Raw genomic sequence first — 25,692 nt, forward strand, 5'->3', positions numbered from 1 at the left:
TGTAATATTCCTATCTGATAAAGTGTTGTCACAGAAATTGTGTATCTGTATTGCGACATGTCACAGAAATTGTGTATCTGTATTGCGACATGTCACAGAGATTGTGTATCTGTATTGCGACATGTCACAGAGATTGTGTATCTGTATTGTCCACCACACCAAAAAAAAAAAAAAGAGTAACTAAATGCCGCTTAATTAAATATAATATCTTTATTAAATAAACAAAGTATAAAAACATAAGACCAAAAAATGGAGCTGAAATAACTGAGGACCTCAAGAGCATAGGCCGAGCAACAGTACAGAGACACGGACAATAATGTAATAATCTGGGAACAACTCTGTGGAAGTTGTATGCAATGCACCTGCACACTAAAAATATGTCCTGTGTAAACACTGGGGACCCCGGATGGGTAAATATTCCCTCCGGAAAGAGGCTCCCAGTGTATTACTGACAACTAAATCCAAATATATTGGCTATTTGCCATAAAGAGATACGAGTGCATAAGGTGCTAATTAGGGCTTACCCATTCTAAAGTGCCGTGCTCGGCTCCCCAACGCCGTTTCGTTTCCTTTTTCAAGGGGCCACTGCAGAAATTGTGTATCTGTATTGCGACATGTGACAGAAATTGTGTATCTGTATTGCGACATGTCACAGAGATTGTGTATCTGTATTGTGTGATTTTTGGGACCCACTAAGGCTGAGCAATAAGAGGTTCCTTTGCGGAGTTCCCCCTGCACTAAGCATTGCAACTACGTAGTCACTTCATTCCCACAACGGATGATTTCATGGATCATTAAGAGATGGTCACATCATATATATTAGTGTTTTAATTTTGATACATTATGACACTTATTGTAGTGTTGAGAGGGTGATTGCACATAGCATGAGGTTCACAAAGAACTGCTATATCATATGTGTGTGTTTATATAAGATCACAGATGACATGACAAAGATCAGTAGGAGATTGCAAAAAGAGTTTTTTCCGTATTTTCCGAAGAAATTTGGTTCGGTCCGAATTTATTCAACATGAATCGCTATTAAAAACGGCTATTTCTGGCCTACAGAGAGGCTCAATAGGGGTGTAGAACGCTTTTACCTTGTCCTAACATGCATAAGGAGTGTGCAGTGTTAGTGAAATAATACTGTTATTTAATATGACATGCAGATTACAGGCATCACTATTATAATCACTGCCGCAGAATGTCTGGATATGGCAGATTTTTTATGTAATTTTTATTTAATTTAATTTGATTAATTTTTGATTATACATTCTGGTGAGCATCGAGCTGACGGTCCTCCGCCAGGCGAGATACCACCTGTTCCAGCTCCTGCCTCTCACCGCCCCCCTGACTGTGAAAGTGCGAATGTTTCATTTAATCAGTTATGGTTCATTGTTATTGCTCCAAGCTGTGTAATTGTTTTCTTGTGATAATTCCACAGGTAATATGAGGTCAACGACCATAGGGCCTCAGTCTTGAAAAGATTAAATCAATTTTTTTTAAAATTTAAGATTCATATTAGATTCCAAAGTTTAATGTCCTGGCATTTACTAATACTGTATGACCACAAAACCCAATCTAACAAGGAGGCACATGGCGACACAATGACAGAGCCTAGAGTTGTCATCAGCATGAGGAGACCATAATCTGACAGAATGACACAGCCTGGAATTGGCGGCAGCAAGAGCAGAACATAGGGCCTCACAATCCCTAAGATTAAAAGATGAATTTTCAAATTTAAATTGAAGATTTATGGTAGCTAGTGCTGTCATAAAAATGTTTAGGTAATGTCCCAGCAGCATGAGACCACCATAGGGCTTCACAAACTCTAAGATTAAAAGATGAATTTTCACATTTAAAACGAAGATTTAAATAATGTCCCAGACCATGCAGCATGAGTAAACCATATAGTGGTTGACTGACACAGCTTGGAGCTGGCGGCAGCATGAGGAGACAATAGGGCTTCACAATCCCTAAGATTAAAAGATGAATTTTCTAAATTAAATTGAAGATTTATGGTAGCTAGTGCTACCATATAATTTTTTAGGTAATGTCCCAGGTCCAGCAGCAAGAGAAAACCATATAGTGGCAGAATGACCACAGCCTGGAGTTGGCGGCAGCATGAGTAGAACATGTAGTGACTAAATGACACAGTGTGGAGGTGGCAGCAGCATGAGGAGACCACATAGTGGCTGAATGGCACAGCCTGGAGTTTGCAGCAGCAAGAGGAGACCACATAGTGGCTGAATGACACAGCGTGGAGGTGGTAGAAGCATGAGAAAACCCTATAGTGGCTGAATGACACAGCCTGGAGTTTGTGGCAGCAAGAGGAGACCATATAGTGGCTGAATGGCACAGCCTGGAGTTGGCAGCAGCATGAGTAGAGCATATAGTGGCTGAATGACACAGTGTGGAGGTGGCGGCAGCATGAGGAGACCATTTAGTGGCTGAATGACATAGGTTGAAGTTTGTGGCAGCAAGAGGAGACCATATAGTGGCTGAATGGCACAACCTGGAGTTGGCGGCAGCATGAGAAGACCATAGAGTGGCTGAATGGCACAACCTGGAGGTGGCGGCAGCATGAGGAGAACATATGGTGGCAGAATTAGACAGCCTGGAGGTGGCAGCAGCATCAGGAGTCCTGAAAGTGACCCAGTGACAGAGTGATGTGGTGGGTGGCAATACCAGTACCAGGTAACAAAGGTTGGGGAAAAAAGGTCTGATGTAGAGGAATTTTTGTAACTGAGGAGCAGCACCTTAAATCTGGCACTATTCATATTTGTGAAGTGTTGGCGTGGCATCATGGTCAATCTACTGTCATGCATCAGGCATTGGTGGTTGGAAATCCTGGCTGATCCATGCCTGATTCATCTTCATTTTTCATGGACAGACGAGTTCTCCTTCGGGTGACTATGGCCCCCGCCGCACCAAACACCCACACTACTGGCCGGGCAGGACAGGTATTCCAGGGCAAACTCTGCTAGTTGCAGCCACAAATGAAGTTTGGCAGCCCAGAAGCCCAGCAGATCTTTAAGGTGTGTTGGCATGGGCATGTCAAGGTATGTCACAACCTGCTGGTTTAGGTCCTGCTCCAGGTCTACCTGCTGCTGATGAGTTGCTTCACTATGCGGGTGAAGAAAGGTACTCATCAGCGTCTCTAGACTCAGGCTGCTGATGGAGCTGGTACTGCTCCTGCCACCCCACCCCTCTCCAGCAGCCATGGCAGTGGAAAGTGAGCGCAAAGGGCCCCACCGAGTCAGACCTTTGAGAGGATGGACGATGGTGCCAATAGTCTCTGTAGTAGGTCAGTTTGTCCTCCCTCTCAGTGGGTGTAAAAAAGGCCCCCATTTTGTGCTGTAAGCGAGGGTCCAATAAAGGGGAGAGCCAGAAGTCATCCCGCTGTCGAATGGTGACAATTTGGTGGTAACTACACAAGCAAGTGAGCATGCATTGTGCCATTTGTGCAAGTGACCTGGAGGGACTCCCTGCCTCAATCTCCACTGCATACTGCCATGGTGTGTCTGGGTCCTCTGTATCTCCTTCCTCATAACCCTCTAACTCCACTGGTTGCTCCTGCTCCTCCTCTCCTGTCAGATGACTAGAAAAACCGCCCATTTCGTGAAACCTAAACTGTGCTCCACTGTGCCCCTACGCCTCCTCCTTCAGTTCAGCCCCCACAGGGCTCATGTGGCTGTGAGATGTGGGTGCCATGTCTCAAGTGCCCTGAAAAGCCATCGTTTGCAACACATGTTGTAGGAAATGAAGCAGTGGAATGACGTTGTTCATCCCGTAATCCTGGCAACTGACTAATAATGGGGTTTCCTCAAAGGGCCTAAGCAAACGGCAGGTGTCACATATGAGCTGCCACTGGTTGACATTGAAGTTACACAGGGGAGTACTCCTCTCCGCTCGGATCATCAAGAAATCGGTGATGGCTTTTCTCTGTTCGCACAGTCGGTCCAACATATGGAGGGTGGAATTCCAACGTGTGGCAACGTCGCAAATCAGACTATGTTGGGGGATACCATTCTGATGCTGCAGCACAAGGAGGGTGTGCTTTGCAGTGTACGAGTGAATGAAGTGCACAGTTTCCTTCCCATTGTATGTCTTGCAAATGGAGGGAACCGCTTGAAATCCAGATTGAACACGTGTGTCGTGCAGGGCGCATGGCTCAGCCTTCCTTGTTGCAGCACAGACAAGATATTCTTCCTGTTGTCAGTCACCATGGTTCCCATTTCCAGTTTATGTGGAGTAAGCCATGCTCCGATTTCTTCATGAATGACTTTTAGAAGTTCCTCCCCTGTGTGACTCCGTTCGCCAATGCAAACCATCTGAAGAACAGCTTGACACCGCCATGCCCTGCACACATGGTATGCTGAAGGGGCACTGAGACTTGTCCGTGCAGTGGAGGCTGAGGAAACGGTAGAGGATGAGGAGGCGGAGTTGCACACTGTCACAGGACCAACGGCCTGAGAGCATGGAGGAGGAAGCAGCGTGACCTGTCCAAGTTGGTATTGTAGCTGTGCAGAAACCACATTCACCCAGTGGGCCGTAAAGAACATTTGTTGTCCTGACCATAGTTACAGCTCCAGGCGTTGGCGCTGCCGAGCAGTTTGGTACACACCGACAGGCTCAAGGACTGGCCCACCTTCTCTTCCACAAAATTGTGCAGGGCTGGTACTGCCTTCTTCACAAAGAAATGACGGCTTGGGACTCTCCATCTCGGCTTGGCACAAGCCATCAGTTCTCTGAAAGGTGCTTGAAAAGGGAGGGACTGCAGCACCAGCAAGTAGTGCACATTCAGCTTCTGCGCCATTGGCTGAGTGAGCGCATACTGTTGTCTCTTGGACATGAATTCGCCACTGGATTGCTGGCGGAATGACTGACTAAAAGAAGGAGGGGCAGGGACATCTGGAGCGACAGAAGGAGGATATGACACACAGCTCCCTTCGGCTGAGGTGGTGGAGCCTTGGCTGGCTGAAAGGCTCCACCACCTGTTTGATGCAGCAGGCTGGACCACCACATCAGAACCACAGTTCTCCCAGGCCACTTAATGGTGGCGCTGCATATGTTGACGCAGGTCCGTGGTGCCAACATTGGGGCCCTCACCACGCTTCACCTTCAGCTGACACATCTGGCTATGTTAACCTTCTCCGGATGCTTTATGAAAAACTGCCACACTGCCGAGTAACTGATTTTCCCACCAACAGTCCGCACTAATTGACTGCTACTGCCGCTGTCTCCAGGAACCCCTGTTCCACTACCTCTCAGAAAGGAAGCCATTTAGTGGTGAAACGATCGTTGGGGTTGGTAGGTAAGGTCTGGCATACTTGTTCCCTCTGGTCCTTGGGTTTGATCCCTTTGTTTATTCTCTCCCTGCCCTCGTGCTTGCGTTCAGCAGCCATTTGGTGCGTCTCCACCTCTGACATATACTTTGATTGCCCTTTGACCTTGTATTTATATCTATATTCATTACCTCTCTATACTCAGTTCTAGTCCTCACCTACCCATCTGTAGTATTTTCTGGTGCCTTGTTTTTATTATGTACTTGTGCTATCGTCTTTTAATTAATGATATACTTCAATAAAGATTTTGTTAACTTTCTTCCATTTCTTGTTTAGTTATTCATTTGTGCATAATTTTTTCTGTATTTTTGGTGGTACCTCTCAGAAAGGTATGCTGCTGCGAAGCAGGCGGTCTCCCCTGGGCACGGTTGGGTCCAGAATATACACTTCTGCCACCATACTGACTGCCAACCATGCTACCACTTTGATGGCTCAGCTGCTGCCTCACAGTCAACCTGCAACCCCTTCTGATGATGATGAAGCCCCTTCTGCACCCGGCTCCCTATTGCGTTCAGCTTCATCAACATCAACAAGTGTCTGTACATCACTGATTTCCCCCTCAGGTTCCTCAACAGTGTCTGCTTCAGCTGGTAACACCACCTGAATGCTGGCAACACAACCTCCCACGTCACACTCCTCATCACTACTTGCCTGCCTAGCGGAGGAAGCGATGTATGTCTCCTCCACTTCTTGGCTGGGCAGTAGCTGCTATGGGAGGACAGGGACTACTCCCAGGCCATGCCAACTGAGGATTATGTCTGAGGAACCCACTGACTGTTGACTGGGGGTATAAGATGTGACTTGTGATGAAGTGGATGACCGTGTTAACCAATCGCTGACGGCAGATGGGTTGCTGGTTGAGACACGACTGCTAGCTGATACCAGGAGATCAGGCCTCTCGCTGCCACTCCTGCTGCCACTTGCCCCTAGTCTGCTGCAACCTCTGCCTGCGCCTGATGAATTTAGGCCTCTGCCACTCTTCTATGCATGTCCTGGCACTCCTCTGCCTGACATAATTAGTGCGTATATATGAGGGGAGTACAATATGCTTCACTACGCTTAAAACAGAATTTGTCTAGAACAGCAGCAGGTGAGTACTTTAGGCTGGCCTTTTACAGTAACTAGGCCCTTAAAACTTTATCAGGAATAAATGGTACAACATTTAGATGTACATATGTGCTATGCACTTATGAGGGCAGAAAAATGCGCCATAGTAAACTTAAAAAAGTATGTGAACAACACCAGCAGTAGACTCCAGTGCTGAAGCACACTGTTGCTGTGTACTACAGCAAAAATTGCGCTCTCTCAATCTCACTCCCTTCCCTATCAGTGCTTCTAGGCATGATTTGTGCTTGAGCTTAATCACTGCTGTTCTTCTGTGCAACACACTGCTCTCTGATGCTTTCTATAATTGAAAGCTGTAGACAGTGACTGGGAGGTGGATCGCTGCAGTAAGAATGCTTTCTGTAAAAAACAAACTGCTCTCTGTCCAACAGAACGCTGACTTGACTAGTAGGTAAATCGCTGCTGGAAAAAGCTTTTCTGTGTAACACACAGAGCTGTCTGTCGCAAAATGGCTGCCAATTATATAGGGCTGTGACATCACAGGGGTGACAGGCTGCATCCTGCATATGATTCAGGGTCATCCCGCCTACACTTGTTCCCACCTTCCCAGGATACCTTGTCCAATGTCCTCACATGTGGATCTGCCATTTTAGATGCCCTGGGGCCTGAACCACACTAAATGGAGTTTAATGAAGCAATTCATGTTGTCATAGAATTGCAGCAATATTCACATTCGTTACAAATCGACTTTTTCATGAAATTTGTAATTCGTAAATTCGGATTTGTAAGATTCGATTTGCTCATCTCTAGCTTTGGCCATTACTCATACTGTGCATTGTCTGAGAAATGGTGTGGCCCAGACCAGGAATCTTGGTCAGGCAAAATTAGGACTGTCTGGCCACTAGGTCAATCTCCCTATGGGCTTTGGTGTCCTGGGTGTGGTGGCCACTGCACAGCACTATGCCATCTTAGGTTCAGGCACTCACTTTAATCAGGTGGCCTTCCCATAGACTTAATGGATTGATTAAAAGTTACATTAACAATCTGTAAATATGCTAAGAAACATAACATAATTGCATTATTGTAAAAGTGCGGACTGTTTGGTTGTTGTTTTTTTTTTCTCTATTTTAGTCATAAATTACAAATATCAGTTATCATAGTCATTACAATAAATTAAGGGAAGAAAAATGGATTATTCACCCCCAATCTGAATTTAATGTATTCAGAATGGTAGTGATTATCATTCCAATTATATACCACATATTTGCAGATGTTTTTCAAATAAATTTGCTCTTCACATTTACAGCCATAGAAACAGAATGTCCTTACTATATTTAAAATTTATCCACAAATTCTGTTTTTCCGTTATGTGTTTTTACAATACTTTAACATTTTTCACCTTGCAACTGAAGGGCACAGCAATCATGGATAAAATAACCAATGCTGCTCTCTGAATAGCATATTTCTATAGCTTTGCCAATATAATTTTAAAAACGTGGTATTTCTATGAGAAAAAGTTTTCTATCCAAACCCAATAGTGATTTCATGTGAATAGTTTGTTTCAAGTGTACCTTTCACTAAGAAAAAGGTTTTGACTTGTCCTACAGATGTGTCAAAAGCCTTTCTCACTCGGTGCCTGAGCGCCAGGGCTGGTGCAAGGATTTTTTCACCTAAGCAAAACCTTATTTTGCTGCCCCCTTGGCTCAACTCCTTTTGGTTCTTTCCCAATTTAGCACCGATTAACTTAACTGTAAACACTAATGGGGAGATTTATCAAAACCTCTCCAGAGGAAAAGTTGCTGAGATGCCCATAGCAACCAATCAGATCACTTCCTTCTTTAACTACTGAACCCGGGCATTAACCCTTTAGACGCCGCAATCAAAGTTGATCATGGTGTCTAAAACGGGAGAAAACTGTTGCTAGGTAGCTCAGTGGGCTGTTCCGGACCACCGTGGTGAAATCGCGGTGTTCCGAACAGCTTAGAGGACAGCCGGAGGCTTCTTACCTTGCTCCACCCTGTCCAATTGGTGTCCTATTGCTCCAAGCCTGCCTTGCAGGCTGGAGCAGCAGAACACCAATTACACTGATCAACGCTCTCCTATGGAGAAGCAGTGATCAGTGTATGCAATCTAAAGATTGCATGGTATAGTCCCCTATGGGGACTAAAATAAGTGTAAAAAAAAAAGTTAATAAATGTGCATGAACCCCTTCCCTAATAAAAGTTTCAATAACCCCCCTTTTTAAAAAAAATAAAAATTAAACCCTAACATGTGTGGTATTGCCGCATGCGTAAATTCCTGAACTATTAAAATATAATGTTAATTAAATTGCATGGTCCAAGGTGCAGAAATGCAGAAATGCAGAAATGTGTATTTTTGGTCACTTCATATACTAAAAAAATGAATAAAACACGATCAAAAGGTACATCAAAATAAAAATGGTCCCGATAAAAACTGCAAAGAAAGTACAAACAGAATCTTCAGCTCACCTCCCAATGGTCTTGCACGGATCCTAAGCCTGGCCCTGCTTGATACGTAGTAGTGTGAAGAAAAACATTGATTTTATTTGTAATCCAAAGCACCAAAAATCTTGCAAGATAGCACTCATGACACACCACCTAGCCAGTGATACAATGCAACATGGATGTGTTTCGAGTGCATGCGCGCTCTTGATCACTGTGATCAAGAGCGCGCATGTGCTTGAAACGCGTTCATGTTGTGGTGTATCACTGGCTAGGTGGTGTCTTGCCAAATTTTTTATGCTTTGGATTACATATAAAATAAATGTTTTACTGAATTTCTGGATCCAGAACATATTTCTTCACACTGCCACGATAAAAACTATAGACCATGGAGCAAAAAATTTGCCCTCATACATCTCTATATTCGGAAAAATAAAAAATGTTAGCATTTATTTTACTACTTTAAAAAAATGATAACTACATGCACCAAAATTAGTTGCTGAAAATCGCTGCTGAGACCCCCCACGATCTCCCTGCAGCACCAGCTTACTATGCGGGTGCTGAATCTCCAGTTTCGGAAACCTCCGGGTTTCTGGAACTGGGGATGTGACGTCACGCCACGCCCCCTCCATTCATGTCTATGGGCGGGGGCGTGATGGTCGTCACGCCCCCTCCCATAGACTTGAATGGAGGGGGCGTGGCGTTACGTCACGTCCCCAGTCCCGGAAACCCTGTGCTTTCCGAAACTGGAGAGAAAGCGGGTGCTGCAGGGAGATCGCGGGGGGGGGGGGGGGTTGTCTCAGCAGCGGGCCCCCCGCGATCAGACATCTTATCCCCTATCTTTTGGATAGGGGATAAAATGTTTTTGCCTGGAATACCCCTTTAAGTGCTGTGGCCCTTTCCACATCACCTGCTTGTTTCTATGGGTCACTAAAGAGAAGGGAGTCACTGCTAGTGCCCGCCACTATACATTAGCATCTATTTATGACTATATGTCAATGTATGGGCAAATCATGATATGCAAACAGTCCAAAAATGCACCAGACTTATCACAATGACTAGAACTTAGACCAGCTATTATCTGGCTTTATTTGATCTAAGATATAATACCATACTTTTGGTGACATTTCTGGTGCAGTAAGTCACACAATAGTCATGTCCCCTTTCTGGCAATTAAGCAAAATGGGAATTTGGTCTCCAATATTAATATCCAGAAAGAATCAACAACAAACCAGTCTCCCATCTCTTTGGGCCCTTTTGAAGCCAAGGACTGATAATGCACTAGTGTCGCTGTTATACACTTCAAGGAACTGTCTGTAAACTATATTGTTGTGATATCAGCAGAAGAGGAGCCGCTAATATGTTCAGCTGTTCTAGTTTTATACTTATGTTATGTACATCCCACATACTAATTTTACCTTCAATAACACATTAGGAAAAATGAGTTGGAAGGTGTAGGCCAGAGGGCTCAGTGTTTAAGAGACGGGCTCAGTTTTGGAGATTGCAGGGGGTCTCAGCAGTTGGACCACTTGCAATCAGACACTTATCCTCTATCCTATGGATAGAAGATATGTTTTTAATAACTGGAAAACCTCTTTAAAAACTTCATTCTGAAACAACTTGAATATATTTATGTATGAAGTTTACATTTGAATAAGTCATCCTGTATAGGGCTTAAAAATGACTCTCTTACTAGAAAAAAAGATAGTCAGTGGGATCCTTAGCATCAATATACAGGGTTTGTGTTTTTGAAAAGTCAGCAACGTGACTGGCTCAATAAATTGCCATAGGTCCAAGAAATGTTTACTGTATTGTTTCAAATAAAGGACAATGCAATCAGGGCTCTATCAAGAGGTACAGAAGTATAAAATGATGTTACATCATAGATATTATTCCAAATCAATGTATGCATAGTTTTCAATAGCAGGTTTCATACTGAGGAAATTCCGAGGAGTTCCTCTTAGAAATTATGCTTGGAAATTTTGGTGCAGCAGGATCCCATTGCTGTCAATGGAATTCCACTGTTAAGTCCACACTATGGAATTTTAGTGGTAGAGCTTCCTCTGCTAAATTTCTGAAATAAAAAGAAGACAGGAGCGCTTCTATGGGTAGGACCACCAAGATAGGGAATTATGATAATATCGGTGAGTAATTTGCTCACCTTCTATGGTTGTGCAACAACTGAGGCACAATGCTCACTGGACTTCGAAAGGGGTCACACACACGCTGCTGCAGGTTTCCCACGCCGGACTTGCGTGTATAGGATGCTGGATCGGGTACACTGGGTAATGCGGAAAGTCGTCCTGCGCTCCCGGTGAATCCCAAGATAGGATCGGAGCCAAACATGTAGGTAAGAGAGTAGAACTTTATTGAAACATGCAATGCGTTTCAGGGCCGAGATGGCCCTTTCATCAGGCATGCAAACAAGTTAAAAATGCCGGTATATATACACACACACAAATAGACCAGGAAATGACAACAAATCCAATTAACATACCAATTAAAATGCCAATGGAGTGGAGAGGTATAGACGAATATATCCATAAAACTATAAATTCTAGAATACAAGATACAAAAATCTAAATATATAGAAGATATATATATATATATATATATATATATATATATATATATATATATATATAATTATAACAAAAAGTTGTTAAATCATAGTTCTATCAATTGTCTCATTAAGCCCCTTGGGAACCAAATAATTAATTTTAAAAATCCAATAAGATTCCTGGTTTATCAGTTGCTAAATCAAAAAGTTGTTAAATCCTAATCGTTTACAGCAACTGATAAACCGGGAATCTTATTGGATTTTTTAAATTAATTCTTTGGTTCCCGAGGGGCTTAATGAGACAATTGATAGAACTATGATTTAACAACTTTTTGTTATAATTTTATATATATATATATATATATATATATATATATATATATATATATATTTTTTATATCTTCTATATATTTATATTTTTGTATCTTGTAATCTAGAATTTATAGTTTTATGGATATATTCGTCTCTACCTCTCCACTCCATTGGCATTTTAATTGGTATGTTAATTAGATTTGTCGTCATTTCCTGGTCTATTTGTGTGTGTGTATATATACTGGCATTTTTAACTTGTTTGCATGCCTGATGAAAGGGCCATCTCGGCCCTGAAACGCGTTGCATGTTTCAATAAAGTTCTACTCTCTTACCTACATCTTTGACTCCGATTCTATCTTGGGATTCACCGACAGCGCAGGACGACTTTCCGCATAACCCATTGTGCCCTATCCAGTCTGCAAAATTTCTGTCCCTGATCGAAAAATATCTTTCGTCAAAATCTGCACCAAATATATGCCATTGATGGGGACGGCAATGTCCTCACATGGGGCACCCCCTTAGAATCTCCTGACACTTCCTTCAAGTACATAAAATCTCTTGTATCATAAACATATTCAAAAATGCAGACAGGTATTCTTTTGGGACAGGGTCAAACATACAGGATATTTCATGCAGGGGAAAATACACTGCGGCACTGCTAAGAGCAGACATACCGGACTACTTGGCCACAGCTATGTGTGTGCAGTGTGGTTTGGAGGCAGGATCACACATCGGAGCACTTCTACAGCATGAAATATAATCTGGATACGGTCACACATTTTTATGATGTTTGTAGATGACTGTTTATAGATGTTGTCAGACATAATATCCTATTATCATTACTTTAGCACAGATACATTCTGCAAAGGAGAAAAATAGTGTAATTTATTTTCTAGAAAGGATTGTACAAAGCAAAAGCACACAAGTCTAAGTAGAATGCATTTTGTATCCTAACAGGATTGGACCAGATGGGACGATTAATATATCTGAATTCACTGAGAATCCAAATGTGATGTTGGAATAATGACTGAAGATGGGTTTCCTGGAAAAAGCTGAATCTAGTAGGAGTACATTAAAATACCAGCATCAATGACCCTTGTTCTTCATCTTTAACAAAATAAAAACTGCATGTTAAAAATAAACATACTGTATTACAGAAGGCTTTCATAAAAGTAAAATGGACAGCCTGTTCACAGCTTTAAAAACAGTCGTTCACTTCCCGGACCACTCCCGTCATGAATATGCAAATGTATTCACTCTCATGTCACTAGGACGTGAACGCCTGCCAGGTGCGGTGAAGCGGTAGCGTCTGCACTCTTCTCCAAGAGCAGAGCACTCAACTCTGGCAAGCTAGTGAAGACATTTAAATATTAATAACAGGGAGGGCCAGACAGTAAATACTGAGGAGGAAGGGGAGCTTGGCAAACCAGCTCCCTGTCTCCAATGCGCATAGCAGTACAATAGCAATGAATGTTGACATAGACTACATAGATTAACTTAAGTAATGACTGTTTTTAAAGCTGACAAATGCAAATCTATAGCCTAAACATTGCACTGCTGGTAACTAATAAAAGACCACAGCCTTCTTTACATATTGGAGTCTGCTGCTTTTGTGCTGTGACCAATTCTACTTGGATGTTTTTAAAGCTGTTCCCACATAGGACGGTTGAGCAGGCTGTCAATTTCTCTTAGTTGTAGTGTAACTATCCTAAGACATTGCCTACTATACAGCATTTAAAAAGCTTTTCCACCATAGCAGATTATATAACATCACTTCCTGAATAGTGAGGAGGCAGCTCTACTTAAATAGATTTTCTGTGCTAATATTACAGCTTATTTTCTGGATGGGCACAGTGAACGAAGCAAACTGCTTCAAGTGCCATTCCCTGTGTAATGTGTGTATCGACCAGCGATTGATGGTCTATTCTAAGGAAAGGCCATCAATCATATTGGCCCAGAAAAATCCTTGGTGCTGTGATTCTTCACAGATTTTCTAGCCTTGTTACCTTCTGTGATGTCCCAGTATGGGATATGCTCCTACAGTCCTGTTAGGTTGAGTCCTTGTACGTCCTCAGGGCTCTCCTGCAGTGTTCCCCCATATTGTGTATAGGTTGTATATTTAGTGTAAAGGACCTTTGATATGGTCACATGATTGTAAGTCACCTGATAATGGTTGTCACATGTTTAAGTCATATGTTTTGTTACCCAGAGAGCACCGGAGGACCAGATGACCCGCAGCTAGCCAATGGGCTCCTTGCTCAGAGCTGTTAAGACTTTACCATCTGTCTACCTCAGTTAAAGCTACCGTTAACTTTATCCTGGTCTTGGACTATTATTTTCCCTGCCTAACCTAGGACTAGCGGTGCTACCTTCGGGTGGTTACATAGGCAAACCATGCCCTGGCATCACGAACACTAAGGGATTAACACCATCTACCCCTGGGCAACACCATCTGCCCCTACACCTTCCGTCAACATTATTGTACAATAAGATTGTTAGCCAATTGTTTTTATAAAAAAAATAAATAAATAAATAAAAAAAAATACTTTATTCATTGTTGGGATTTAAAGTTTCCTTAAACTCAACCACCACATTGCAAGAAGGGTCATTGGGGCCCAGATAGCCTTAAACTAAAAAAGGGGGTATTAAACATTGAAATGAATAGATTTAGGGTTATTAATAACATCCATGGGCTATTATATTAACCCCTTGGGGACGGAGCCCATTATAACCCTAAGGACGGGAGCATTTTTTGCAAATCTGACCACTGTCACTTTAAGGCATTAATAACTCTGGGATGCTTTTACTTATAAATTTGATTCTGAGATTATTTTTTCGTGACATATACTACTTTATGGTAGTGGTAAATTTTTGTCGATACTTGCATCATTTCTTGGTGAAAAATTCCAAAATTTGATGAAAAATTAGAAAAATGCAACATTTTCAAATTTTGAAGCTCTCTGCTTGTAAGGAAAATAGACATTCCAAATAAATTATATATTGATTCACAAATACAATATGTCTACTTTATATTTGCATCATAAAGTTGAGATATTTTTACTTTTGGAAGATATCAGAGGGCTTCAAAGTTCAGCAGCAATTTTCCAATTTTTCACAAAATTTTCAAAATCGAAATTTTTCAGGGACCAGTTCAGGTTTGAAGTGGATTTGAAGGGTCTTCATATTAGAAATACCCCACAAATGACCCAATTATAAAAACTGCACCCCTCAAAGTATCCAAAAGGACATTCAGTAAGTTTGTTAACCCTTTAGGTGTTTCACAGGAATAGCAGCAAAGTGAAGGAGAAAATTCAAAATCTTCATTTTTTACACTCGCATGTTCTTGTAGACCCAGTTTTTGAATTTTTACAAGTGGTAATAGGAGAAAAAGCCTCCAAAAATTTGTAACCCAATTTCTCTCGAGTAAGGAAATACCTCATATGTGTATGTCAAGTGTTCGGCGGGCGCAGGAGAGGGCTCAGAAGGGAAGGAGCAACAATGGGATTTTGGAGAGTGAATTTTGCTGAAATGGTTTTTGGGGGGCATGTCACATTTAGAAAGCCCCTATGGTGGCAGAACAGCAGAAAACCCCACATGGCATACCATTTTGGAAACTACACCCCTCAAAGCACGTAACAAGGGGTCCAGTGAGCCTTAACACCACACAGGTGTTTGACGACTTTTTGTTAAAATCGGATGTGTAAATGAAAAAAAATAATTTCACTAAAGTGCAGTTTCTTCCCCAAATTTACCATTTTTACAAAGGGTTATGGGAGAGAATGCCCCCCAAAATTTGTAACCAATTCTCTTCTGAGTACGGAAATACCCCATGTTAGGACGTAAAATGCTCTGCAGGCGAAATACAATGCTCAGAAGAGGAGGAGCGCCATTGAGCTTTTGGAAAGAGAATTCGTTTGGAATGGTAGTCAGGGGCCATGTGCCTTTACAAAGCCCCCTGTGGTGCCAGAACAGTCGACCCCCCACATGTGACCCCATTTTGGAAACTACACCCCTCACAGAATTTAATAAGGGGTGCAGTGAGTATTTACACCCCACTGGCGTTTAACAGATCTTTGAAACAGTGGACTGTGCAAATGAAAAATAAAATGTTTCATTTTCACGGACCACTGTTCCAAAAATCTGTCAGACACATGTGGGGCGTAAATGCTCACTGTACTCCGTATTACATTACACGAGGGGTGTAGTTTCCAAAATGGCATCACGTGGGGGGGGGGGGGTCCATTGTTCTGGCACTATGGGGGCTTTGTAAACTCATGTGGCCTTCAATTCCGGACACATTTTCTCTTCAAAATCCCAATGGCGCTCCTTCTATTCTGAGCATTGTAGTGCGCCCGCAGAACACTTTACATCCACATATGGGGTATGTTCTTACTCAGAGGAAATGGGGTTACAAATTTTGGGGGGCTTTTTTCCTATTTTCCCTTGTGAAAATGAAAAATTTAGGGTAACACCAGCATTTTAGTGAAAACATTTTTTTTTTCATTTTCCCATCCAACTTTAATGAAAATTCGTCAAACACCTGTGGGGTGTAAATGCTCACTATACCCCTTGTTACGTTCCGTGGGGGTGTAGTTTCCAAAATGGGGTCACATGTGGGTATTTATGTTTCTGCATTTATGTCAGAACCACTGTAAAATCAGCCACCCCTGTGCAAATCACAAATTTAGGCCTCAAATATACATGGTGCGCTCTCACTTCTGAGCCTTGTTGTGCGCCCGCAGAGCGTTTTACGCCCACATATGGGGTAATTCCATACTCAGGAGAAATTGCGTTACTAATTTTGGGGGGCTTTTTTTCCTTTTCCTGCTTGTGAAAATAAAAAGTATGGGGCAACACCAGCATGTTAGTGTAAACATTTTTTTTTTTTACACTAACAGGCTGGTGTAACCCCCAACTTTTCCTTTTCATAAGGGGTAAAAGGAGAAAAAGCCCCCCAAAATTTGTAGTGCAATTTCTCCCGATTACGGAAATACCCCATATGTGGCCCTAAACTGTTTCCTTGAAATACGACAGGGCTCTGAAGTGAGAGAGCGCCATGCGCATTTGAGGACTGTTAGGAATTGCATAGGGGTGGACATAGGGGTATTCTACGCCAGTGATTCCCAAACAGGGTGCCTCCAGCTGTTGCTTAGCTCCTAGAATGCCTGGACAGTCAGTGGCTGTCCAGAAAGGCTGGGAGTTGTTGTTTTGCAACAGCTGGAGGCTCCGTTTTGGAAACCCTGCCGTACAATACGTTTTTCATTTTTATTGGGGGGGACAGTGTAAGGGGGTGTATATGTAGTGTTTTACTCTTTATTATGTGTTAGTGTAGTGTAGTGTAGTGTTTTTAGGGTACATTCGCACTGGCGTGTTACGGTGAGTTTCCCGCTAGGAGTTTGCGCTGCGGCAAAAAAATTGCCGCAGACCAAACTTGAAGCAGGAAACTTACTGTAAACCTGTCCATGTGAATGTACCCTGTACGTTCACATGGGGGGACAAACCTTCAGCTGTATCAAAACCACAACTCCCAGCATGCACTGACAGTGCATGCTGGGAGTTGTACTTTTGCAACAGCTGGAGGCACACTGGTTGGAAAACCTTCAGTTAGGTTCTGTTACCTTACAGTATTTTCCAACCAGTGTGCCTCCAGCTGTTGCAAAACTACAACTCCCAGCATGTACTGACATACCGTGCATGCTGGGAGTTGTACTTTTGCAACAGCTGGAGGCACACTGGTTGGAAAACCTTCAGTTAGGTTCTGTTACCTAACAGTATTTTCCAACCAGTGTACCTCCAGCTGTTGCAAAACTACAACTCCCAGCATGTACTAATCACCGAAGGGCATGCTGGGAGATGTAGTTATGCAACAGCTGGAGGTTACGCAACTACAACTCCCAGCATGCCGAGACAGCTGTTTGCTGTTTCAGCATGCTGGGAATTGCAGTTTTGCAACATCTGGAGGGCTACAGTTTATAGACCACTGCCCAGTGATTTCCAAACTGTGACCCTTCAGATGTTGCAAAACTACAAATCCCAGCATGTCCAGACAGCAAAGAGCTGTTTGAGCATGCTAGGAGTTGTAGTTTTGCTAAATCTGGAGGGATACAGTTTAGAGACCACTATATAGTGGTCTCAAACTGCAGCCCTCCAGCTGTTGCAAAACTACATATTCCAGCATGCCCAAACAGCAAACAGCTGTCTGGGCATGCTGGGAGTTGTAGTTTTGCAACACCTGGAGGGCTACAGTCCCAGACTGTAGCCCTCCAGATGTTGCTAGGCAACTTACCGGCTTCCGTAGGGTCCAGGGAGCCGTCCTCTTCTGCCGCACGCCGCACGCGCTGATCTCCGTTGCCGCCCGCCGATCCCCATCGCCTGCAGCCTCCGGAGGGGTAAGTGGACCTCCGGCGTTCGGTCCCCGTCGTTTTTCCCATCCTGCCCCGCCTATTGTGGGTGGGCAGGACGGGGAAAACGAAAGTAAACTCCTCCGCCCCTGATCTGCTATTGGTGGTCGCGTCTAGACCACCAATAGCAGAGATAGGAGGGGTGGCACCCCTGCCACCTCACTCCTATCACTGTAGGGGGATCGTAGTTGTCTTAGACAACCGCGATCCCCCTTCTATTCCGGGTCACCGGGTCACCATAGACCCGTAATGACCCGGTGTCGGCGCAAATTGCAAGTGTGAATTCACTTGCGATTTGCGCCGATCGCCGACATGGGGGGGGGGGGGGTCATTTGCATTTGCACGGGGTGCCTGCTGATAGATATCAGCAGTCACCCCGGCCCAGTCCCCGCCCGGCGCGCGGCGAGGACCGAAATTCCCACGGGCGTCCTTAAGTACCAGGACGCAAGGACGTATGCATACGCCCTTCATCCCCAACAGGTTAACCATCAAATTTATTTGTTAGTAGCACCAAACCCATTCTCGCAAGACTCAGAGAGAAGCCTTGTTAAAGAGGATAGTTAGAGAATAAAAAAAAAAAATAAAAAAAAACCAAGGCTCTATTCTATTTAAAATGCCCCTGTTAACAGGCTGTGTGTGGTATTGCAGCTCCGCTCCATTCACTTAAAGGGGTACTCTGGTGGAAAAACAACTGGTGGCAAAAAGTTATACAGATTTGTAAATTACGTCTTTTAAAAATCTTAATCCTTCCAGTATTTATCAGCTGCTGTATGCTCCAGAGGAAGTTGTGATATCTTTCTAGTCTGACCATAGTGCTTTCTGCTGTTACCTCTGTCAATATGAGGAACTGTCCAGAGCAGGAGAGGCTTGCTATGAGTATTTGCTCTACTCTGGACACAGAGGTGAAAGCAGTCAGCACTGGGGTCAGACTGGAAAGAACTATGCATCTTTCTCTGTAGTAACATTCCACCTATAGACATCTTATCCCCTATGCAAAGAATAGGGGATAAGAAGTCTGATCAAGGGAATCCGGCAAATGGGACCCCAACATTATCTGGTGCAGCACCCCAGTCATCCGGTGTGCGGAGCAAACTCTTCTCCGTGTCGGATGACAGACGACCACAGCCGTCATTCCCCCTCCATTCATGTCTATGGGAGGAGGTGTGGGAGGATGTCTGATCGCAGGAGGTCCAGTGCCCTCCCACAAGCTCAGGGCCGGCAACCTGGCATTCTGAACATTTATGTTCATAATGTCGGCTTCAGGCGTCAGGGTCACTCCTCTTCTCATTTGCAATTATCGCCAGGCAAGGCCGGCCCAAGACCTTGTGCTGGCTGGGTCCAGGAGCCGCCCCCTCCCCCCCCCCCCAAAAAAAAAAAAGAAAAAAAAAGAAAAAAGGACTATGTCATTGCAAATCACAATAAAAAATGCAATTCTGGGGTTTTGCATTGTTTTACTTTTATGTCGTTTACCGTACATGATTAATAATTTTATATTTTGATAGTTTGGACAGTTATACCAAATATGTTCTTTTTAAAATTATGTTTACATGTTTTTTTTCAAAGAAAAAATTGGAGAAGTGGGGTTTATTTGAACATTTAATATGGAAGGGGTTAATTTTTTTAAATTTTTTAAAAAACTTTTTTTTTTTTTTACACACTTTCCTCATACAGATCAATGAAGTTCCATGAAACTTGATTGATCTTTGTGCTCTGTGATCATTTGGTAGAGCCTGGTTTAGCCAGGCTCTATCAAATGCAGAGCCATGGATGTGCATGAAGGAGAGGTAACCCCCACAGCTACACCCCCCCCTCCCCCCGAGCTAAGAAAGCACAAGAAAACTTATAAGGGTATTATGGTGTCCCGGTTCAGGACATGGCCCTGTACCCTCCCTAAGTCCCCTCAGGAAGAGTCCCTGTAGTCCATAGGGCTCTCCTGCAGGGTTCCCCCCTTTGCACACCTTCTATTGTCTCATATAAATGCATTGTATTTATTGTGTATGCAGTGTCAATATGTATGAAGTTTGTACAAATTTGTACAGAAGTGTTAGTCATGTCAAGCACTGTCATGTGACATACCCATAGTTCTTTGGGTACAGGACCCACAGGCTTTGCAACCAATGGGCTTTAGTCCAGCCTCCTTGGTATATAAGGGGCTGTAGTCTCTAAACTCGCTCTCTTGATTCCTGGATTCATAAGAAAGCACAAGTCCTGTATACTGCAAATTCATCTCATCTAGGCCAAAGCCTAAAGAACCTGCAGCCACTTCAGAACGTGAGATATCAAGCTCTATATACAATACTTGTGACTACTACTCAACTCAAGAATAATATTAGTAGCACAGTAGCCTGCATAGATATTCTCAATACTACAAGTCCCAGCAAGCCTGTGAGGTATCCTGTGTCCCGGTTGCCTCTAGAGAAACTGGATAACTGTAAAGACTGTTTCTTAAGAATGTCAAGTAAAAGTTCCAGTTCTTGCATAATTCCTGCTGTGGACATTCCTTTCTTGAAGACCATTATTGGGTTGGTTGATGGCGGTTATCATACCGGAAGAACCTCATGCTGGTGTCACGAATAATCAAGGGTTAATAACACCTTACCCTACAGGTACAGGGTTAATATCACCAGACCCTGCTACACTATTGCAACACCCCAGCTCACCACAGTATTGTCAGTGTACAAGCAAGAAAATTCAATATATAAATAGTAAAATAAGTCAAAACAGAAAAGCAACATAAGGCTTTCTGCACATGTGTGTAAAGAGTTTCCTGCTTTATTATTCCAACTAACAAGGAGGCCGGAAGATTTAGCTATTGGGATTGGAATTGGATTGGAATTTTAAATATGCTTCTATAATTGTGGTGTCCCAGCACAAGTGGCTGTCCTGTGGTTGAGGACTGACTCTGGCAGCCTGGAAGCACAGAGTGTTGGGCCCACTAATATATTAATTATGTGGAAATTTAAAATAAGAGTAATATATTTTCTTTAACCTCTTAAGGACGCAGGGTGTACCTGCGCCCGGTCCCGGTATTTAAAATGGGGTCACGACATGACCCCGCATCATACCGGGTCGGTCCTGGCTGCTTATGATAGCCGGGACACTGGGCTAATATATATGTATATATAACACTTCAATTTTGTCGCACAATGAATTTCTTTTCTGTTTCGCAGTGAATTTTTGGTTAAAAAAAAACGCGGAGTCCTTAACCTGTTCAGGACGTGGGGCGTATGAATATGCCCTGCATCCCGAGTCCTTAAGGACGTAGGGCGTATGCATACGCCCGTGAGAATTCCGGTCCCCGCCGCTAGCCGGTTGGGGACCGGATCGGGATGCCTGCTTAAATCATTCAGCAGGCATCCTGGCACATTGCCGAGGGGGGTCCTGAGACCCCCCCCCCCCATGTCTAGCGATCGCAGAAAATTGCATGTCAATTCAGACATGCAATTTTCTGCTATTCCGAGCTGATCCGGTCTCTAGCGACCCAATCGCCCGGAAAATAGGGATGATCGGAGATGTCAGTGACAGCCCCGATCATCCTGAGGGATAGGAGCGAGGTTGCAGTGTTGCGATCTCCTCCTATCCCCTGCCATTGGTCAGAAATGAATTCTGACCAATGGCAGCGCACGACAGGGAGTTGCCATGGAAACCCCCGCTCTGCCCACCCCTGGATGTCGAGCAGAATGGGGGGAGATGATGGAGGCCGGTACCTGGAAGAGAAGCTGCGTGGGGACCGCCGATCATCGCTGGAGACACGGTGCAGGTAAGGAAGCGACAGTGGCGGGGGGAGAGAAAGGGGCCAGTAAAGTGATCTTTACTACTGCCCTTCTAGTGGTTGCCAAACTACAACTCCCAGCATGCCTAGACTGCCCAGGCATGCTGGGAGTTGTAGTTCTGTAAGATCTGTCCCTTCAGATTTAGCAATTTTCATGAAAATTTTGAAAATTGCTGCTCTACTTTGAAGCCCTCTAATTTTTTCAAAAAGTAAAAATATGTCCATTTTATGATGCCAACATAAAATAGACATATTGTATTTGTGAATCAATATAAAATGTATTTGGAATATCCATTTTCCTTACAAGCAGAGAGCTGCAAAGTTAGAAAAATGCAACATTTTCAAAATTTTCATGAAATTTCACCAATAAAGGATGCAAGTAACCACCAAAATAAAGTAGAATATGTCACGAAAAAACAATCTCAGAATCATACTATTCGATAAAATCATCTTAGAGTTATTAATGCTTAAAGTGACAGTGGTCAGAATTGCGAAAAAGGGCTCAGTCCTTAAGGTGAAAAAGGGCTGCGTCCTTAAGGGGTTAAGGGGTTAAATTAATTTTGTTATTTTTCCATATATGTAAGTTTAATGTATTACTGTGCCTTTATATATGTAAGCAGTGAGCCCCATGTGACCATGTGAGCCAATGAGACTCCAAAAGTCTCATGTGTAGAGTGAGGTGCAGGGGAGAAGTTAGTTACTTCACTCTAGCAACAGCTTAGCTCAGGTGTGCTGTGTTGTGAGTCCTAAGCAGAGGCCTACTTCAATTCCAGAGTAATACTGGTCCTCCTACAAATGTCACTCGGGGGGGAAGATTCATGCCCCTGCAGAATAGTTTACAGTGTCTTGGAAGAACCCTAGTTACCAGAATCACAAATTATACCGTCATGTGAAAAGCACCACAAGTCTCAGAATGGCAACAAGGCTCGCAAGGAGTATGCTGCACTCTCACATTAAAGGGGTACACCGGTGAAAACCTTTTTTCTTTTAAGTCAACTGGTGCCAGAAAGTTAAACAGATTTGTAAATTACTTCTATTAAAAATGTTTAATCCTTCCAGTACTTATTAGCTGCTGAATGCTACAGAGGAAATTCCTTTCTTTTTGGAACGCTGATGACATCACGAGCACAGTGCTCTCTGCTGACATCTCTGTCCATTTTAGCAGCCATGCATAGCAGATGCATAGCAAATGTATGCTAAGGGCAGCATGGTGGCTCAGTGGTTAGCACTGCTGCCTTGCAGTGCTGGGGCCTTAGGTTCAATCCCACTAAGGACAACAATAAATAAAGAGTTATTATTATTATAATGACGTCAGCAGAGAGAACTGTGCTCGTGATGTCATCAGAGAGCATTCCAAAAAGAAAATAATTTCCTCTGTAGTATTCAGCAGCTAATAAGTACAGGAAGGATTAAGATTTTTTAATAGAAGTAATTTACAAATCTGTTTAACTTTCTGCTACCAGTTGATTTAAAACAAAAAAGGTTTTCACCGGATTACCCCTTTAAGGCCGGCTGTTTGTGTTATACCAACTTTACAAGCTCAGTAAAAGCAGTTAACCGTAACCTTATGTCGGTGTATTTATTGACTCCGTGTCTGGCCCAGGAGAAATGCTTCCCACCTTCGGACCGTGGATCAGATAAACGGAGCCCTGGCGTCACGAAGTGAACAAGGTACGTCTACTAACGTCCAGTGGCCGCCACATAATTAAACAAAAAAAGTATTTGTAGAAAAACAAACTTTAAGAGAATCTACTGTTAGAACATGTGCTCAATAAACTACTGTCTGGAATAAAAATCTGGGCGAAGAGTACTCTGTGTATTCATTCAGAAGCTGCTATTTATACCTGCCACTTTTTTTTTCGCTGCTTGACAAAGAAACGGGATATGTAACAACTTCACGTCAGTCTGCTAGGAGTTTATCCCAGGATGAACGCAGCTATGATTGCATAAAAAATGTATCTCTAGCAATTATATAACTGCATATTCACAGTTATGACAAAAGAGCTAAACAAAAAAGGGACAGCTGAAAGAGATGCTATTGCGCCTTCTCACTAAGTAAAATAGACTATTCACTACAGCTAAAAGCAAATACTAAAGTATAATTGTACTTAATGTACCTAGACAAGTCAACACTTTCATATGACTGATAGAAAAGGTTCACTGGGACAAAACATTTACAGAAATCATATCAATATGCCTTTGCGTCATGGAATCATAACTATATGCAGCTAATATAAAGTTTGAGAGCTAGATTACATTCACACTGAGAACTGCCACCAGGAATTTCTAAGTGGAATCCACTTTGCTGAAACTTCCTATTGTTGTACAAAGGGATTCTGCAGCGGAATATGTTCATTCTTTAGGGGGAATTCTGTGCAGACTGCATAGCAGTTAATGGGGATGACAGCAGTTAATGGGCAAAGCACCAGCTGTGCCTGCTACCCTGAAAATCTCAGTGTGAACTTACCCTAATAGGCCATTCACATGGCAGAATATCCGCCTGGAAACATTTTGGGTGGACATTCTGCGCGTTACAGGTGCCAACAAATCAATCAGTGCTAGCACTGCTCAGAAATGTACCTCCAGCAGCTCCATCAAAAGTAAGTGCTGCCACCCTTATAAGGGTACCCCGCCGCACACATCTTATCACCTATCCAAAGGATAGGGGATGTTAACCCCTTCCCGCAGAATGTCATATATAAACGCCGGGTTGTGCAGTGCGTTCGCGCATCCCGGCGTTTATAAATGACATTCAGTTAACCCGGCGATGCGCAGCATCGCACGGGTTAACTGGCAGAAGTCCAGCTGTTTTCAGCAGGGGACAACTTCTGCTTCACCCCCAGGACCACCCATTGATGGTCCTGGTCAGCGATCACTGTGATTGGTCCCTGTGGACCAATCACAGTGATCTGGGGTGAAAGTTCAGATCCCCCGCACTGCCCGCCCCTGGAAGTCGGGCAGAACGGGGGACGATGGCTGCAGGGGCTCGCTCGGGACCTGCAGCATGGGGGGGGGGGGAACATCAGGGGACCGGCGGACTTACCAGATCCAGCGGCGGGACCGAGGAGCAGCGCGGGACCGGCCACGAGGACGAGGAGCGACGGGACCAGCAGGTGAGTATATGGTCCTCAGAAGCAGCAGTGAAGATCTTCACTGCTGCTTCTAGGAGTCTGAAAACTACAACTCCCAGCATGCCTAGACAGCCTTTGGCTGTCTGGGCATGCTGGGAGTTGTAGTTTTGCAACATCTGGAGGGCCCCAGTTTGGAGACCATTGTATAATGGTCTCCAATCTGTGCTGTTCCAGCTGTTGCAAAACTACAACTCCCAGCATGCACTGACTGTCCAGGCATGCTGGGAGTTTTAGTTCAGCAACATCTTGCCCTTCAGATGTTGCCGAACTACAACTCCCAGCATGCCCTTCAGCTGTCTGGGCATGCTGGGAGTTGTAGTTTTGCAACAACTGGAGACACACTGGTTGGGAAACATTGTTTCTAACTCAGTGTTTCCTAACCTGTGTGCCTCCAGCTGTTGCAAAATTATAACTCCCAGCATGCACTAACAGACCATGCATGCTGGGAGTTGTAGTTTTGCAACATCTGGAGGGCCCCAGTTTGGAGACCATTGTATAATGGTCTTCAATCTGTGCTCTTCCAGCTGTTGCAAAACTACAACTCCCAGTATGCACTGACTGTCCAGGCATGCTGGGAGTTTTAGTTCAGCAACATCTGGCCCTTCAGATGTTGCCGAACTACAACTCCCAGCATGCCCTTCAGC

General features: G+C 43.7%; 2 protein-coding genes across 5 annotated transcripts in view; one reads left to right on the forward strand and one right to left on the reverse strand.

The window, feature by feature from the left end:
- Positions 1-13,130, forward strand: part of LOC130282344 (ropporin-1-like) — a 90,834-nt gene extending 77,704 nt beyond the window's left edge. Inside the window, exon 6 of one of the 3 annotated variants that reach the window (XM_056530491.1) lies at positions 12,702-13,130. In XM_056530491.1, the coding sequence (XP_056386466.1) occupies positions 12,702-12,768 (67 nt within the window). In that variant the 3' untranslated portion in view covers positions 12,769-13,130. The remainder of the gene's footprint in view (positions 1-12,701) is intronic. The other 2 variants (XM_056530492.1, XM_056530489.1) reach the window with 2 other exon arrangements.
- Positions 1-25,692, reverse strand: part of LRRC20 (leucine rich repeat containing 20) — a 787,843-nt gene that overhangs the window by 328,330 nt on the left and 433,821 nt on the right. The window lies entirely within an intron of this gene.

Source organism: Hyla sarda, chromosome 7 (genome assembly GCF_029499605.1).
Source record: "Hyla sarda isolate aHylSar1 chromosome 7, aHylSar1.hap1, whole genome shotgun sequence".
NCBI classification, from domain to species: domain Eukaryota; kingdom Metazoa; phylum Chordata; class Amphibia; order Anura; family Hylidae; genus Hyla; species Hyla sarda.